The 18,416-nt window shown below is 37.7% G+C and overlaps 1 protein-coding gene across 8 annotated transcripts in view; it reads left to right on the forward strand.

The window, feature by feature from the left end:
- The window catches only part of PIK3C2G (phosphatidylinositol-4-phosphate 3-kinase catalytic subunit type 2 gamma), a 355,918-nt gene that overhangs the window by 96,697 nt on the left and 240,805 nt on the right, over positions 1-18,416 (forward strand). For all 8 annotated transcript variants that reach the window (XR_008663575.1, XM_055318866.1, XM_055318867.1 and 5 more), the window contains 2 exons: positions 590-785; positions 9,586-9,708. Coding sequence is in view for 7 of the 8 variants with exons in the window: in XM_055318866.1 (XP_055174841.1) it covers positions 590-785; positions 9,586-9,708 (319 nt within the window). In the remaining variant the exon portion in view is untranslated. The remainder of the gene's footprint in view (positions 1-589; positions 786-9,585; positions 9,709-18,416) is intronic.

Raw genomic sequence — 18,416 nt, forward strand, 5'->3', positions numbered from 1 at the left:
CTTACAAGCCATATAGAAAACATATTCCTTCTTGGGAAATTAATCCTAAACAATCATAAACTAGACAAAAAATATTGCAAATGACAGAATACCAAATTAATAATCCAAAAGTCTGATTTTTGATTAAAGGCCATGCGCCAAGATTTCTGCAACAGAAGATATGAAAGCTTATTGATTATCTACACTACTATCAGCTGCTTCAGGCTACATACAGAGGCACAGATGGCTAATTGGCTCTAGTTGGTGGATGGCCATTTTAATTAAATTTTATTAAAAATTTAGGGCAGCCTGGGTGGCTCAGCGCGGTTTGGTGCTGCCTTCAGCCCAGGGCGTGATCCTGGAGTCCCGGGATTGAGTCCCCCATTGGGTTCCCTGCATGGAGCCTGCTTCTCCCTCTCCCTGTGTTTCTGCCCTTCTCTCTCTCTCTCTCTCTCTCTCTCTCTCTCTCTCTGTCTCTCATGAATAAATAAATCTTTTTTTAAAATTTTATTTAAAATTTATAGTAAGAAATTTCAAAACTGTAATTGATGGCTTATAATAAGTATGGCCCTTCAAAGATGACCTGATTTCTATCTTTTTTCCCCCTTAGGCTTGATAGAGAGAGTGACAACTGCACTATCCAGGTCCATCTACCAGCTTATCAGTGTCTATTGCTGCAGCTTTTATGCAGATTTCCAGCCTCTAAATATGCCCAATGACATTTCCTATGTAAATCCTGGGCTCCATTCCCACCTTAGCTTCACAGTGTATGCAGTTCACAACATTCCAGAGACTTGGGTGCACAGGTGAGTGGTGGTTAAGTTTTCATAAAAATGCTAATTTTCACATGGTTTCTAATTAGAATATAATTTGTCTTGTTCTTATTTGCAGGAGCAAATATTTCATGAAATTTTGACACTTAACCACTGTAGATTTATCTTAAAACCATTTTTAAAAACTTCATTCCCAGATGCACATTCATTTTCTCTCAAGTCTTCAAGTCTTCCCATTCTCCATATTAAAAATAGCTGCTTATTGCCAGTATATCATTATGGAAACAGTAAATGCTCATCCTATTTAGTGATTGCCCTAATTCTTTTTACATTTGAATTTAAACGACCAATGCTAATTAATAGAACAGAGAGAGAGAAAGCACACACACAGAAGTACTTAATAGAAAAAAAACCACTCTGATACCCATCAAGTTGTGAGTGGTAGATATTTTGTGAAATTAGTACCTTGATAAAGTGGGAATTAGCCAAGAGTTATTTCAGTTACAATGGAAATTAACCACAATTATGTGTGGAGCATCGCTAGATTTTAGGTTGGCTCTATTATGCAGTATTTTTTTTTGAATAACATAATTAGATTAATATAATCATTATTTTAAACTCCTTATGGATTTAATCTATAAGAGAATGTGGATTAAATCAATTAAAGTTGATAGAGAATAGCAACTTGTAAATGGATTTATTGTACCCACTGCATTTAGCATCTCAGAGAAAAGCTGAAACCATTTCAGTAAAATGAAAAAAATTACTGTATGTGTTTTTGCAAGTAACTGACCTGTACAAACAGTTATAAAGTTAATTAGAAAGAAAAATTTACCTTTGGGGTGCCTAGGTGGCTCAGTTGGTTAAGCATTTGCCTTCAGCTCAGCTCATGATCCTGGAGTCCTGGATCAGGCCCCATATCGGGCTCCTGGCTCAGCAGGGAGTCTGCTTCTCCCTTTGCCCTTCAACCCTCTCCTGCTCTCTCTCGCTTGCTCACTCTGTCTTTCAAATAAAAAAAAACAAAAACAAAAATTTACCTTTGTATGTAAAAAACACTACCTATCTACATATAAACATATTTCTTTATATCCATGAGATGAGGGGTGTCTGGTGTCTCAGTCAGTTTAGAGTGTGACTTTGCATCAAGCCATGATCTCAGGATCCTGGGATCCAGTCCTATGCAGGCTCCCCAGTCAGTAGGGGATGGGGTTATCCCTCCCCCTCAGCCTCTCCCCCCATTTGTGTGTGTGCTCTCTTTGTCAAATAAATAAATAAAAGCTTCAGAAATCAATCAATCATTCCATCCATCCATGGGATGAGTATGTATAAAACACTATCTACCTATCTACACATACACATATGTTTTTAAATACATGGGTTGATTCTTTTATGGCTTTTCTTTCTTAATTTTATGAAAATTTAAAGGCCCTATGTATAATAAACTGCTACTCTAATGAATGTTTTCTTACAATATTTAAGCCATTAGTACATATTTATTAATTTTAACTAACATGGAAAAACTGTGTAGCCAGAAAAATACAGATGAAGCTATATATGAAGCCTATGTTTATATATGATACAACAGTGTTATTTTTTCCATTATTTTTCTATTCTCTGCTTCACTTATCTCTGCTGTAATATTTATTATTTTCTTTCCTTTTCGAACATTGGATTTAGTTTGTTATTCTTTTTCTAGGTTCTTCAAAATAAAGTTATGTTATTTTTGCATTTCTTCTTTGAATGTAAGAATGCATTGCTATAAATTTCTCTCAATACTGTTTTTGTGGCATCTCATAAGTTTGGTATGGTGTGGGTTCATTTTCATTTGTATCAAAATATTTTCTAATTTCCCATTTGATATTATTTGACCCATTGTTCAAAAGTGTTAATTTCTATAAATTTGTTAATTTTCCAGTTTTCTTTCTGCTATTGATTTCTAGCTCTCTCCCATTATGGTCAGAAAATACATGCGGTATGATTTCAGCCTTTTCAAGTTTGTTAAGACTTGTTTTGTGACCTAACACTTGATCTATGCTAAAGAATGTTCCATGTGTTCTTCAGAAGCATGTGTATTCTCCTGCTGTTGGGTAGAATGTTTTGTATTTATCTGTTAGGTTCAATCTGGTTGTTCTATATATTATTAAAAGTGGGCTATTTAAATCTTATACTATTATTGTGTTGCTGTCTATTTCTTTCTTCAGTTCTGTCAATGTTTGCTTCATATATTTGCTCCAATTTGGGGTGCATATATACTTATTATTGTTATATCCTCATGATGAATTGACATTTTATCATTATATAATGTCCATCTTTATCTCGTTACATTTTTTTACTTAAGGTCTATCGTGTTCTATGTGTGTAAGGCAGCTTCTACTGTCTTGATTGTCATTTGCATGGAGTATCTTCTTCTGTCCTTTCACTTTCAGCCTATATGTGCCCTTAAATCTAAAGTGAGTCTCTGTAGGCAGCATATGATTGGATCTTGTTTTTTTATTCATTCAGCTATGCTATATCTTTTGTTTGTGGAGTTTAATCCATTTCCATTTAAGGTAATTAATGATAGAAAAGGACTTAACTCTTGCCATTTTTTCCACTGCTTTCTATTCTTTTCCTCTCTTGCTATCTTCTTTTGTGTTTTGTTGATTATTCGTAATGACATACTTTGATTCCTTTATTTTCTTTGGTGATCTTCTGTAGGTAGACATTTTATTTGTGGTGACCATGGGCCTTATATAAAGCATGTTATATTTGAAACACTCTTTGTTAAGCAGATAACAATTTCAGTCACATGCAAAAACTCTATTCTTTTGTCCACTCACACTGATATTATTGATATCACAAATTATATCATTTTGTTTTTACGTATTTTTAATAATAAATTTATTTTTTATTGGTGTTCAATTTGCCAACATACAGAATAACACCTAATGGTTTATCTATCTTATTAATTCTTTCAAAGAACCAACTCCTGGTTTTGTTGATCTGTTCCACAGTTCTTCTGGTCTTGATTTTGTTGAGTTCTGCTCAAATCTTTATTAACTCTCTTCTTCTGCTGGGTGTAGGATCTATTTGCTGTTTTTTCTCTAGCTCCTTTATGTGTAAGGTTAGCTTTTGTATTTGAGTTCTTTCCAGTTTTTGAATGGATGCTTGTATTGCGATGTATTTCCCCCTCAGGACTGCTTGTACTGCATCCCAAAGATTTTGAATGTTTGTATCTTCATTCTCATTAGTTTCCATGAATCTTTTTAATTCTTCCTTAATTTCCTGGTTGACCCTTTTATCTTTTAGCAGGATGGTCCTTAACGTCCACGTGTTTGAAGTCCTTCCAAACTTCTTGCTGTGATTTAGTTCTAATTTCAAGGCATTGTGATCTGAGAATATGCAGGGGACGATCCCAATCTTTTGGTATCGGTTCAGACCTGATTTGTGACCCAGTATGTGGTCTATTCTGGAGAAAGTTCCATGTGCACTTGAGAAGAATGTGTATTCAGCTGAGTTTGGATGTAAAGTTCTGTAGATATCTGTGAAATCCATCTGGTCCAGTGTATCATTTAAAGCTCTCGTTTCTTTGGAGATGTTGTGTTTAGAAGACCTATTGAGTGTAGAAAGTGCTAGATTGAAGTCACCAAGTATAAGTGTATTATTATCTAAGTATGTCTTGACTTTGGTTATTAATTGATATATTTGGCAGCTTCCACATTCGGGACATATATATTGAGGATTGTTAAGTCCTCTCATCGGATAGATCCTTTAAGTATGATATAGTGTCCCTCTTCATCTCTTACTACAGTCTTCGGGGTAAAGTTTAGTTTATCTGATATAAGGATGACTACCCCTGCTTTCTTTTAGGACCATTTGAATGGTAAATGGTTCTCCAACCTTTTATTTTCAGGTTGTAGGTGTCCTTCTGTCTAAAATGAGTCTCTTGTAGACAATAAATAGATAGGTCCTGCTTTTTTTATCCAGTCTGAAACCCTGAGCCTTTGGATGGGGTCATTAGGCCCGTTCACGTTCAGAGTTACTATTGAAAGATAGGAGTTTAGTGTCATCATGATATCTATTCAGTCCTTGTTTTTGTGGATTGTTCCACTGGACTTCTTCTTAAAGGGGAATTTTGAGAGTCCCCCTTAAAATTTCTTGCAGAGCTGGTTTGGAGGTCACATATTCTTTCAGTTCCTGCCTGTCTTGGAAGCTCTTTATCTCTCCTTCCATTCTGAATGAGAGCCTTGCTGGATAAAGTATTCTTGGTTGCATGTTTTTCTCATTTAGGACCCTGAGTATATCCTGCCAGCCCTTCCTGGCCTGCCAGGTCTCTGTGGAGAGGTCTGCTGTTACCCTAATAGTCCTCCCCATAAAAGTCAGGGATTTCTTGTCTCTTGCTGCTTTAAGGATCTTCTCTTTATCTTTGGAATTTGCAAGCTTCACTATTAAATGTCGAGGTGTTGAACAATTTTTATTGATTTTAGGGGGGATCTCTCTATTTCCTGGATCTGAATGCTTATTTCCCTTCCCAGATTAGGTTAGTTTTCAGCTATGATTTGTTCAAATACATATTCAGGCCCTCTGTCCCTTTTGGCGCCCCCGGGAACCCCAATTAAACGTAGGTTTTTCTTCCTCAGGCTGTCATTTATTTCCCTTAATCCATCCTCATGGTCTTTTAATTGATTGTCTCTTTTTTCCTCAGTTTCCCTCTTTGCCATCAACTTGTCTTCTATGTTACTCACTTGTTCTTCCACCTCGTTAACCCTCGTCGTTAGGACTTCTAGTTTGGATTGCATCTCATTCAATTGATTTTTAATTTCTGCCTGATTGGATCTAAATTCTGCAGTCATGAAGTCTCGTGAGTCCTTAATGCTTTTTTCTAGAGCCACCAGTAGCTGTATAATAGTGCTTCTGAATTGGCTTTCTGACATTGAATTGTAGTCCAGATTTTGTAACTCTGTGGGAGAGAGGGCTGTTTCTGATTCTTTCTTTTGAGGTAAGGTTTTCCTTCTAGTGATTTTGCTCAGTGCAGAGTGGCCAAAAACAAATTGTATTGGGAAAAGGAGAAAAAGAGAGGAGAGAAAGAAGGAAAGAAAAGAGAAAAAGAAAAAAGGAAGAAAAAAAGGAAAAAAGAAAGAAAAATGGGTGGGGGGAGCAAACAGAAAGCAAAAAAAAAAAAAAAAAAAAACGGGGAATATCTTCTGTTGTCCGTCTAGCTGGTCTTCTGGGGGAGGAGCCTGTTGTGCTGATTTTCAGGTGTTAGCACTTGGGGGAGCTGCTCTGCCCCCTGCCTGGTTCAGGGCTCAGTGGGGGTTGTTTACCCCGTGAGGCCCCAGGAGGAACAACCGCAGTGGCGTTGGCCAGCTCTGGAGCCCTGGAGTCAGCCCCCGCAGTAACTACAGACTCTCCGTCTGCAGGGCCTGGAGGCTCCAGGGCGGGGCCGCTGATCTGCTCAGCTCCGGGCAGGAGCGTTCTTGCTGTCCTGGGCCCTCCCGGCCTCTGCCTGTCCTGGGGGGAGGCTGGATCCTGGGCTGTGTCCCGGCGCCCTGTGCTTCGGGGCCTGCGCTGGTGGATTCGCGCTCCTGCCCCGCAGCCCCCTCCACAGAGCCGCCGCCCGAGCCCCTCGGAGCTGCTCCGGGTCCCACCTTGCGCGCTGCAGCCCTTAGGGAGCTCGGCGCACTCTCCCCGGGGCCCAGGTGTCTGTTAGTGTCCCAGGGAGCCCGAGGGCATCCCCGCCCTCCTGGGTCCTGCTCCAACTCCCTGCGAGCCCCTTTCCCCCGGGAAGGTTGGTGCAGCTCCTGCTTCTCCGGGACGGGGCTCTCCTGTCCTGGGGACACTCGCCCCGGCCTCAGCCCGGCTCCTCGCGGGGCCCCTCCCCCTTAGAGGCCTTTTGTTTCTTTATTTCTTTTTCCCCGTCTTCCTACCTTGATAGAAGCGCGAACTCTTCTCACCATAGCATTCCTGCTGTTCTCTCTTTAAATCTCAGGCTGAATTTGTAGATTTTCAGGATGATTTGAAGGTTATCTGGGTAATTTGGTGGGGACAGGTGACTTGGGGACCTTACTCTTCCGCCATCTTGCCCCTCCCCCCTGTTTTTACATATTTTTATGATTATAGTTTTTTAACATTGTGTGCTTTACATTCTATACCAGAGTTTAGTTGTTTATGCACCATTACTAAAGTGTTTTACTGTATTCTGTATTCATCTACATATTTATTTATCCTTACCAGTGACCTTTGTACTTTTTGTATGCTTTTGTGTTGCTATCTAGCTAACATCTTTTCATTTCAACTTTAAAGGACTGCTTTTAGCCTTCTTGTAAATCAGGAGTCAATGTGATGAAATTCCTCAGGTTTTATTTATCTGGGAAAGTATTTCTTTCTCCTTTATTTTTGAAGGACACTTTTGCCAGGTATAATATTCTTTTTATTTATTTATTTATTTTTATTTTTTATTTAAGATTTTATTTATTCATGAGAGAGACACACACACACACACACACACACAGAGGCAGAAACTCGGGCAGAGGGAGAATCAGGCTCCATGCAGGGAGCCTGATGTGGGACTCTATCCCAGGTCTGCAGGATCAGGCCCTGGGGTGAAGGCAGCACTAAACCACTGAGCCACCCAGGCTTCCCAGATATAATATTCTTGATTAGCAATATTTTCTTTCAGAATTTTAAATATATATCACCCTACCTCCTTCTGGCCTTCAAGGGTTCTTCTGAACCATATGCTGATGATCTTACAAGATCTCTCTTTTATGTGGTGGGTCATTTTTTTTTTTTTAGCTGCTTTCAAAATTCTTTGTCTTTGTCTTTTGATAATTTGATTTTAATGTGTTCTAGTGTGATCTTCTTTGGGCTCATCCTAATTTGGTTTGTGGGGCTTCTTGAATCTAGATGTCCATTTCCTTCCACACAATTGAAAATTTTTCATCCATCATTTCTTCTTATAAGCTTTCTGCCTCTTTTTCTCTATCTTCTCTTCCTGGGACTCACACAATATGTATATTTGTTCAGTTGATGATGTCCCATAAGTCCTCTAAGATTTCTTTACTATTCTTCATTCTTCTTTTTGTTCCTCTGATTTAATAACTTCAAATGACCTATCTTTGAGTTCACTGATTCTTTCTTCTGCTTGATCAGGTCTACTCTTAAACCTTTTTAGTGATTATTTTTTCAATTTAGTTATTATATTCTTCAGTTCCAAAATTTCTATGTGGTTCTTTTTAATATTTTCTGCCGCTTTGTTTATAATCTTATTTTGTTCATGCATCATTTTCCTGAGCTTGTTGAGCATCTTTATGATGATTATTTTGAATTCTCTGTCAAATAATTCATATACTTTGATTTACTTAAGGTTAGTTTCTAGAGATTTATATTATTCCTTTTGTTGGGCCATATTTCCCTCTATCTTTGCATGCCTTATTACTTTGTACTGGAGTCTGTGCATTTGAAAAAATAGTCTTTATAGATTGGTTTCATACAGGGAAAGAATGTCACCAATCAGCACAACTAGAGATTTGGGGGCCTTTCAAACCTTTTCTCTTCTGTGGATTTATGTGTTGTAAATTCCTAATTATGGAGATTTTGCTTCTTTTTTCAGGAATTTATAATTTCTTATTCCCCCTTGTGTCTGTCTGTGGTACTACAAGTTCCCAAGTGCTGCTGTAAGCTCCCCAGCTCTTTTTTGTTTGTCTGTTTGTTTTAAGATTTTATGTATTTGAGAGAGTGAGCATGAGGACAAGATGGACAGAAGGAGAAGGAGACTCCCCACTGAGCAGGGAGCCCAGCAGGGGATCATGACCTGAGCTGAAGGCAGATAATTTGATAATTTGATTTCAAAAGAACACACTGAACCACCCAGGTGCCCCATCCGCAGCTGTTTTTGTTTCTCAGTAGCTCCATGGCATTCAGGGTATGCCAGGTTTCACTATGCTATGAGTTGGGTAAGAAAGAAACCAGTCCCTCAGGTCACCATCCAAAGAGCTGGAATACTAGACACATACTCCAACTCTTTTTCTCCCTGCAAAGAAGCCAGAAGTTGGGGATTTTTTCCTGTTCATTTTGCACAGTGAAGGGACAGTGGCAACTGAATTTGTGTTGTGCTAGTTCAAACCATTGGCTTTGCTCTCAGAGGCTCCCAAACTGGCACCTATTCCTATGCAGCATTTAGATTTAGACAGGACAGAAACTAGTCCCTTGGATAGCCTCTTAAAAAGTCTGAATGCTAGACATATTTTCCAGTTTTCTCCTTCCTACCCCAGGGAAAAGCTGGTAGTTGGGAGTTTCCTCCTGATTACACTGCATTCTGCTAGGGAAGGAGTTCTGGAAAAGGAGTGCCACAAAATTTCTCACTGATTTCTATGTTACTTATCTGTAGTGCAAGAGTTTTTAATTTCTGAATTTCTCACAAAGAGAATTAGTCTGTGTATTGTTGACTTGGGTTGTTTCCATGGGGAAAAGAGAGTCTGGGGCTTTCTATTATACCATCTTGCTGATGTCACCCAACATAAATTTTTAAAGTAATTTTTAAAGCACACTTTACAGCGCCTGGGTAGCTCAGTCAGTTAAGCCTTTGCCTTTGGCTCAGGTCACAATCCTCAAATCCCAGGATCAAGTCCTGCACTGGGCTCCCCACTCAGTGAGGAGTCTGCTTCTCCCTCTCCCCACTCTCATGCTCTCTCTCTCTCTCTAATAAATAAAGTATTTTAAAAAGATGAAGTTTGCTTTATACAAGTAGGTATAAACTTATCTTTTGACTTTTAACTTATAAAAATGATTGACCCATATACAAAGCCGGTTTCTTTATGGTTTTTAGCTTATGGAATCTTTTTTTTTTTCCTAGCTATAAAGCGTTTTCTTTTTCCTGTTGCCTTACATATGCTGGAAAGAAGTTGTGTCAAGTGAGAAGCTACAGAAATATTCCAGTCAAGAAGTTGTTTTTTCTCTTGGTCAACTGGAATGAAACGTAAGTTTAATCTTTATTTTGGCAGTATCATTTATCTAAAAAAGATCAAGGATTATTTTTTCCCTTTTTTTCTTAGGTAGAAGGTATGATTTTTTTTTTGTAAATATTGAAAGTTGATGTGATTCAGTGATGGACAAATACACTCATGCTAATAGATAATGGGACCATACAGGTCAACAGATAAAAGTCCATTGAGAAACCTAGACAAATGTCCAATCCACATTACCTAACTGATCAAAAAAGGAAATTGGAGAAAACAGAATTATTAATCCTTCACAGACTGTGGATATAAGAGATACCCTCTATTGGGGATTGGGACAAGTAGAATCCGGGTATACCAAAGACGAAAGAAATTACCTAATAACGTACTCATGTACTGTCTTTTCCCATGAAAGCCAATTATAAATTTATTAATACAGGCAAGTTTTTTGATAATAATTATCTGTGCATGTGTAAACTACCATCTAGTTTTGGTTGACTGGCTCCTACTTTCTCATTGTATAGAGGCATTAAATCAGGATGAAAAAAGGACCTTCTTAACACAATTCATTTGTTCTTGCTCTCCTCTGTCCCCCTCCCACTTCCTCAAGTCCTTACTTTACTCAGAATCTTAGGGGGCTCACAGGCCCTATCTATGGCTACTTTGTGATTACTTCCACTTTTCCTTGCTGTTTCTATGACACTGTTCCACCAGCTATCAGTCATTTCTCTAGGGTTTCTAATACTACACAGACAGCCAATTTTCTTTCCACCTCATATAGAAGAAAACTAACCCACTGTCCATCAGCCCTTTCACCAGATCTGGCTTTCTTGGGAGATGATTTGACTCCCTGGTATTGTGCTTTTTCACTGAGAAATATGTGCTGAAATTTCTGGGACTCTCAGGATGGCGTTATATAGCACCATTTATCCTAATCTCAGTGTTACCACAATCAATGGACACATGATATGTGGCCTTCAATTTTTTCCTTCTATGCAAAAGCAGTTCCTCTTTCCTCTAGGACTATGACATTTATCTTCCCTTCTTTGGTTAGATTCTTAATTCCTTTGACCAAAGACCTGATCTTCAATTACAAAATCCTCTTCTATTGCACAGAATGAATTCTGCTTGTAAAATTCTTCAGTGGTTCCCCAATTTTCATAAGGTAAAATACAAATCCTTTATCAAAGCACACAAGGCTCTCAGTGGTTTGGCCCCTGCCTACCTCTGCACCTTTGTCTTTTGAGTTAGCTCCACTCCAGTCATTCTGTATCTGATCTATTTACCCTAATTTAAACTGAGAAATATGCCTCTGCTAGGGGTCTTCTTCTGTGAAGAGCACAGTGCCTTTACTGCCCACCTTGGGAACACCTAATTATCTTTCAAGACACTTTTTCACCTTCTCTGTAAATTCCTTTTTGTATCATCGAAATAATTGGCCATTTTTGTTGGTTGATGTGAACCTCAGTCTCCTCTCTTATGGTCCCTTACTGAATGTGTTTGCTTATATTTCTGTTTGCTTTTGCCATATGATACAAAGATCTTTTGGCTTTGTTTTCGTCATGTTATTTTCTTTGTAAAATTGTTCATTCTGTCAATAGCAGCATAAGCAGATTGAGATAAAGTAAGAATTCAGTAAGTGTTCTTCAGCAAATGAGTGAATTTCATGTAACAAGTGATTCTTTTAAAATGTTATTAATCAGCTCAATGACAAAATTATTTTTCTGACTTAATTAAAACTTACTCCTAGCTATTTCAAAAAATCAGATTAATTTTCAGCTGATGGATATGTGCTATGATTTAAACAATTCAGGAAAAAACATACTAATTCTACAGTCAATTTTTTAAAAATCTGCCTCCCCCAAATTCCCCAAAAAAGTTGAAAATCATTAGTGTTCTTAGAAAAACTACACTGATATATTATTCTTCTCTTCCTTCAGGACTGTACATGTATTATCTTTCCTGTGGGTTTTTTGCTTCCCCCAATAGTATAGTTAGTGACCTCAACCTAGAATCATTTTATTTCCTTTCATGTAAAAAATAGTTATTTACCATTTTTAGGTGCCTGTTGTATTTTTTATATATTTTATTAACATATATCTATTACACGATAATTGATTACACATTTCATTACTAGACTATACACTTAAGGACAGAAACTTTATTGTTTAGTAATATATGACATAGATTTTGACTACATATTTCAATCATCATAGTATATCCCAAATACATTATCTCACCCTAACAATAAAAATATGAATCAGGTATTATCATCCTTTTTTAAGGATCAGAATATTGAGGTTTATAAAGCTTAATTAACTTGCCCTAGGTTCCACAATTAGTAAATGGCAGAACTACTGCTCAGACCTACTCTTGACTCCAAAGCTAATATTTTTACTGTGATTTCTACACTGTTTCTTAAAACATATAAAATCCTTGACAGAGTATTTATGTTTTGTAAATACTTCTTGCATCTTCAATTTTAAAGAACAAAGTTCTATTCCATTCTCTTACCAGCAGCCACCTCATTTACCCCCTCTGCTTTAGGGCAAAACCCTTCCAGAGAATTGTGTATATTCACTTTGTTTAGTCTTTTTTTTCCCCCCCTCTGCTCTAAAATATACTCTAATTAGGCTTTCATCACCTCTGCTTCACTGAAATTACCCATTGGAATCACTAGTGACCTGCACAGTTGAATCTAGTGTTGATTTCTCAGTCTTCATCTTACATGATCTATTTAGGAACATATGACACTGTTGATCTCACCCTCAGTCTTGGCTCCCATATTCTTTTCACTTTCCTTCTGCTATGCTGGACATTCCTTCTCTATCTTCTTTTCTTTCCCCAGGCTGATCATGGTCTCAGCACTATGCCTCTTTTCTGTTGTATTTACCTTGCTTCTTTATTTCTCTCTTATCATTACATAGCATAAAATGCCATCTATATGCCAACATCTCCAAAAATTATATCACAAACCAAGTCTGTGACTCCATACATATACATTCAACATGTCTAAAACAATACTCTTAACCTTACATTCCAAACTTGTTCCATCCATGGATAGCCACCCTGGATTATCCTTTTCAGTTCCGGTTGTTCAGGTCATATCCTTACTCTGAATCTCTTTCTCTCAGACCCCATGTACAGGAAATCCTACAGGCTCTATCTTCAAAATATTTCCAAACTATTACTTCTCATCACTTTCAGTGGCCTAGGCCCCCATTCTCTCTCCCCTGAATTACCACAGTAGCTATATAATGGTCTCCCTACTTCTCTTGCAGCTCCTATAGTCCTTCTCACACAGTGGCTAAAGTGATTTCTTTTAAAATATAATTCAGGCTATGTCATTTTTCTGTTTAAAAATCCTGAAATGGCTCTCTGTTTCATTCACAAAAATCAAAGTCCTTACAGTGGTTCATTTTTATATATCAGTATTAAACATTGTGAGTTTCTAAACATTGTGACTTTATTAAGTTTCCCATTATCACTATGAAAAACTTACTCCAATCTTAGGAAAACTATCTCAGATAGAAGAAAAACACATTTCAGAAAACTTTTAATATTTATTCCTTTTCAACAGTAGAGTAAGGCAAATATATGGTTAAAACTTAAGGTCTATGACAGCTGCTTACATAAAAAGAAGGAATTCAACTTCACTTATTGAATTGTCCCTTAAAGTATTTTTCTTCTTTTTTTTGTCTAAAAGTTCATTCATTTGACTTTTTTACTAGCTATGTAGAAGTTAAAAAAAAAGATTTCCCAATGAGTGAGAGATTATTCTAGCTTTAAAAGTCCATATGTATTCAAGAAATGAATAAATAACTATTTAGAGAGCCTGTATTCCTACCATAGAATAATTTATTTTTATTAATAAAAATGACAAACTAGAGATTGACAGTAACTATTCACTGTAACTTATTGAATTTTTGTCATTCTTGATATGAAAGCTCACTAATAAGTGAAGTTATACATGAAGAAGCCAGACTCAATGAGAAAAAGAACACTGTAGATTATGTGAGGAATAAAGTGAAATTATAGCTTCCATTCTAGCATAGAAATATGAAAACTGAATAGAAAATCAATTACAAGTAAAAGAGAGAACATTCAAGAAATAACTGCGTTCCACAAGATCATTAACATTTTGTGTTGAGTTTCAGAGCTTCCTTTAAGCTGAGAAGTATGTCCACATTATCTTTTTTTTAAGATTATTTATTTATTTATTCATGAGAGACACACACACAGAGAGAGAGAGAGGCAGAGACACAGGCAGAGGGAGAAGCAGGCTCCATGCAGGGAGCCCAATGCAGGACTCGATCCCGGGACTCCAGGATTGCACCCTGGGCCGAAGGTAGGCGCTAAATCGCTGAGCCACTCAGGGATCCCCATGTCCACATTATCTTAAGTAAATATTATGAGTATGAAAGAACGAGAGAGAAAAGAAAGACTTCTGTATATCTTAACATAAAACAAATTAATTTTTTAGTAATATAAATTTTTCTAATCTTGAAAAAATAGATTAGCACCATAGTGTTTCCTTTATTTTCCTTTCCTACTTTTGATTAGAATTAAATTTCATCTGTCTACAATGGCTAATATAAATTATTACATCATTGATTGAAAAATGAATGTATTGCTGATATACAACCTACCATTTGCCACCTATTGTCTTATACAATGTTTGATCAATTATATGGATAAGGAAAAATGGTGCTTATTAGTCATAGGGCCAATATTTGAATGCAGACATATCCAGATCCAAACTTCTGACTTGTCCTCTCCACACAGGTTACATATTGAGATCTCAGCATTATTATTAATTCAATTATATCATGCCCTGCATATATTACCCCATCCCAATTTCCTCTTTCTTTCATATTTCTGTATTAAAGTTATCCACTATAACGTAATATAGAAGCCTAGAATTTATCTTGAATTCTTCATTATCCTAATCTACTAATATGCTGTCAGTCAAATATTAGTTATTCATTTTACCTCTAAAATAGCCCTTCTGTCTTCCCTCTTGTTAGCTGCTTTATTGCCACCCTGGAACTGGGGCTCTTTATCATAGGGAAGAGCATATTGGAGAGATGGATGTGTACTTCCTCAAAGTCAGTATAGTCACTAGGCTGAATTGACTCCTCATTATTTCTTAGGCTGGATACTGGCCCATCACTCATAAAAGGGGGTCACTAATGTCTTATCAACACCTCAAATAAGGACTTCTCCCTACTTGAATTAGACAGCCAGCTCCTAATGTGAGAAGATGCTCAATATTAACCTGAGTCCTTAATTGGGCCAGGCTCAGTCAGCACCTTCCAATTGGACATTGCCTTTGGTCATCATCAGTCCTCTACTAATTACCTACTGCTTAGACAATTTGATGTCAAAATTCAACTGGGAATCACAAAGCCAGTGGACTCTGCTTATATTCCTCATACCTAATATATCAGATATCATACAATACAAGCTATCCCATTTCATCTTCCAGTCACTTTTTTTATTTCTCCCATCCCTTGGTGAAACAGTTCCCCTGATTCTTTACTTACCTGCTAACCTCTGTTCAATTTTTCCATTTCTTCCTAGCATTCTCATTTTCTAGTGAACATATTGCTCCATCTAAGCTTCTGGATGTCTTTCATTTTTCTTGTCTCATATATAGATCTCTCCTAAATGTCATATTTGTCTTGATATTTTTATAATAGAATATGATCATTTCTATATAACAGATGACTCCAGAAAGGAAAGAAAGGTATCCTTCTCCCTGCTCACCATTAGAGACCTCAAATCACATTATTAACTTTCTGTCAAAGGTTTTTCTTCTTGGGTACTTACACCACCCAAGTATACCCCTCCCAGTCTTTATAGTGTCATTTGGAAACTTATAGATATTCTCTTTCATATATTGATGGATTCAGTACCTGAATTCAAGTTTTTCTCACCATTAACAACCCTGTGTTTATTCTTGGCCAACTGTTTTGCCCAATATCTACAATCTGTCCAGGGTCTGTATTTGAATTTCCTTCACCTATCCAGAAATTGGTATGTCCATTACATGTTAGCAATAATTCCCCAAATGCCTGGATATCTCATCATTACCCAGAATGGTTCACATTTAAAATTGTAAACAGCTCTATACTTGTATCTGTCTTGTTCAAATATTCCCTTTTGCCATTAGGAAAAGGTTAAATTCCCTTGCTGGGTATGCAGAGTTCTTAAATATTCTGGCAACTACCTACCTTTTCAACAACATCCTCTATAACTTCCCCAACCAACCTAACTATATCCCTCATTCGCCACAATGAGCTACTCACCATTTCTCAGCTACACTTAATCTTTTTTTTAATAAATTAATTTTTATTGGTGTTCAATTTACCAACATACAGAATAACACCCAGTGCTCATCCCGTCAAGTGTCCCCCTCAGTGCCCGTCACCCGCCCGTCACCCATTCACCCCCACCCCCGCCCTCCTCCCGTTCCACCACCCCTAGTTCGTTTCCCAGAGTTAGGAGTCTTTATGTTCTGTCTCCCTTTCTGATATTTCCCACACATTTCTTCTCTCTTCCCTTATATTCCCTTTCACTATTATTCATATTCCCCAAATGAATGAGAACATACACTGTTTGTCCTTCTCCGATTGACTTACTTCACTCAGCAAAATATCCTCCAGTTCCATCCACGTTGAAGCAAATGGTGGGTATTTGTCATTTCTAATGGCTGAGGAATATTCCATTGTATACATAAACCACATCTTCTTTATCCATTCATCTTTCTATGGACACCGAGGCTCCTTCCACAGTTTGGCTATTGTGGACATGGCTGCTAGAAACATCGGGGTGCAGGTGTCCTGGCGTTTCATTGCATCTGAATCTTTGGGGTAAATCCCTAACAGTGCAATTGCTGGGTCGTAGGGCAGGTCTATTTTTAACTCTTTGAGGAACCTCCACACAGTTTTCCAGAGTGGCTGCACCAGTTCACATTCCCACCAACAGTGTAAGAGTGTTCCCTTTTCTCCGCATCCTCTCCAACATTTGTTGTTTCCTGCCTTGTTAATTCTCCCCATTCTCACTGGTGTGAGGTGGTATCTCATTGTGGTTTTGATTTGTATTTCCCTGATGGCAAGTGATGCAGAGCATTTTCTCATGTGCGTGTTGGCCATGTCTATGTCTTCCTCTGTGAGATATCTCTTCATGTCTTTTGCCCATTTCATGATTGGATTGTTTGTTTCTTTGGTGTTGAGTTTAATAAGTTCTTTATAGATTTTGGAAACTAGCCCTTTATCTGATATGTTATTTGCAAATATCTTCTCCCATTCTGTAGGTTGTCTTTGAGTTTTGTTGACTGTATCCTTTGCTGTGCAAAAGCTTCTTATCTTGATGAAGTCCCAATAGTTCATTTTTGCTTTTGTTTCTTTTGCTTTCGTGGATGTATCTTGCAAGAAGTTACTGTGGCCAAGTTCAAAAAGGGTGTTGCCTGTGTTCTCCTCTAGGATTTTGATGGAATCTTGTCTCACATTTAGATCTTTCATCCATTTTGAGTTTATCTTTGTGTATGGTGCAAGAGAGTGGTCTAGTTTCATTCTTCTGCATGTGGATGTCCAATTTTCCCAGCACCATTTATTGAAGAGACTGTCTTTCTTCCAGTGGATCGTCTTTCCTCCTTTATCGAATATTAGTTGACCACAAAGTTCAGGGTCCACTTCTGGGTTCTCTATTGTGTTCCATTGATCTATGTGTCTGTTTTTGTGCCAGTACCACACTGTCTTGATGACCACAGCTTTGTAATACAACCTGAAATCTGGCATTGTGATGCCCCCAGATATGGTTTTCTTTTTTAAAATTCCCCTGGCTATTCGGGGTCTTTTCTGATTCCACACAAATCTTAAAATAATTTGTTCTAACTCTCTGAAGAAAGTCCATGGTATTTTGATAGGGATTGCATTAAACGTGTAAATTGCCCTGGGTAACATTGACATTTTCACAAAATTAATTCTGCCAAACCATGAGCATGGAATATTTTTCCATCTCTTTGTGTCTTCCTCAATTTCTTTCAGAAGCGTTCTATAGTTTTTAGGGTATAGATCCTTTACCTCTTTGGTTAGGTTTGTTCCTAGGTATCTTATGCTTTTGGGTGCAATTGTAAATGGGATTGACTCCTTAATTTCTCTTTCTTCAGTCTCATTGTTAGTGTATAGGAATGCCATTGATTTCTGGGCATTGATTTTGTATCCTGCCACGCTACCAAATTGCTGTATGAGTTCTAGCAATCTTGGGGTGGAGGCTTTTGGGTTTTCTATGTAGAGTATCATGTCATCGGCGAAGAGGGAGAGTTTGACTTCTTCTTTGCCAATTTGAATGCCTTTAATGTCTTTTTGTTGTCTGATTGCTGAGGCTAGGACTTCCAATACTATGTTGAATAGCAGTGGTGAGAGTGGACATCCCTATCTTGTTCCTGATCTTAGGGGAAAGGCTCCCAGTGCTTCCCCATTGAGAATGATATTTGCTGTGGGCTTTTCGTAGATGGCTTTTAAGATGTCGAGGAAAGTTCCCTCTATCCCTACACTCTGAAGAGTTTTGATCAGGAATGGATGCTGTATTTTGTCAAATGCTTTCTCTGCATCTAATGAGAGGATCATATGGTTCTTGGTTTTTCTCTTGCTGATATGATGAATCACATTGATTGTCTTACGAGTGTTGAACCAGCCTTGTGTCCGGGGATAAATCCTACTTG

Source organism: Nyctereutes procyonoides, unplaced genomic scaffold, assembly GCF_905146905.1.
Source record: "Nyctereutes procyonoides isolate TBG_1078 unplaced genomic scaffold, NYPRO_anot_genome, whole genome shotgun sequence".
Classification (NCBI taxonomy): domain Eukaryota; kingdom Metazoa; phylum Chordata; class Mammalia; order Carnivora; family Canidae; genus Nyctereutes; species Nyctereutes procyonoides.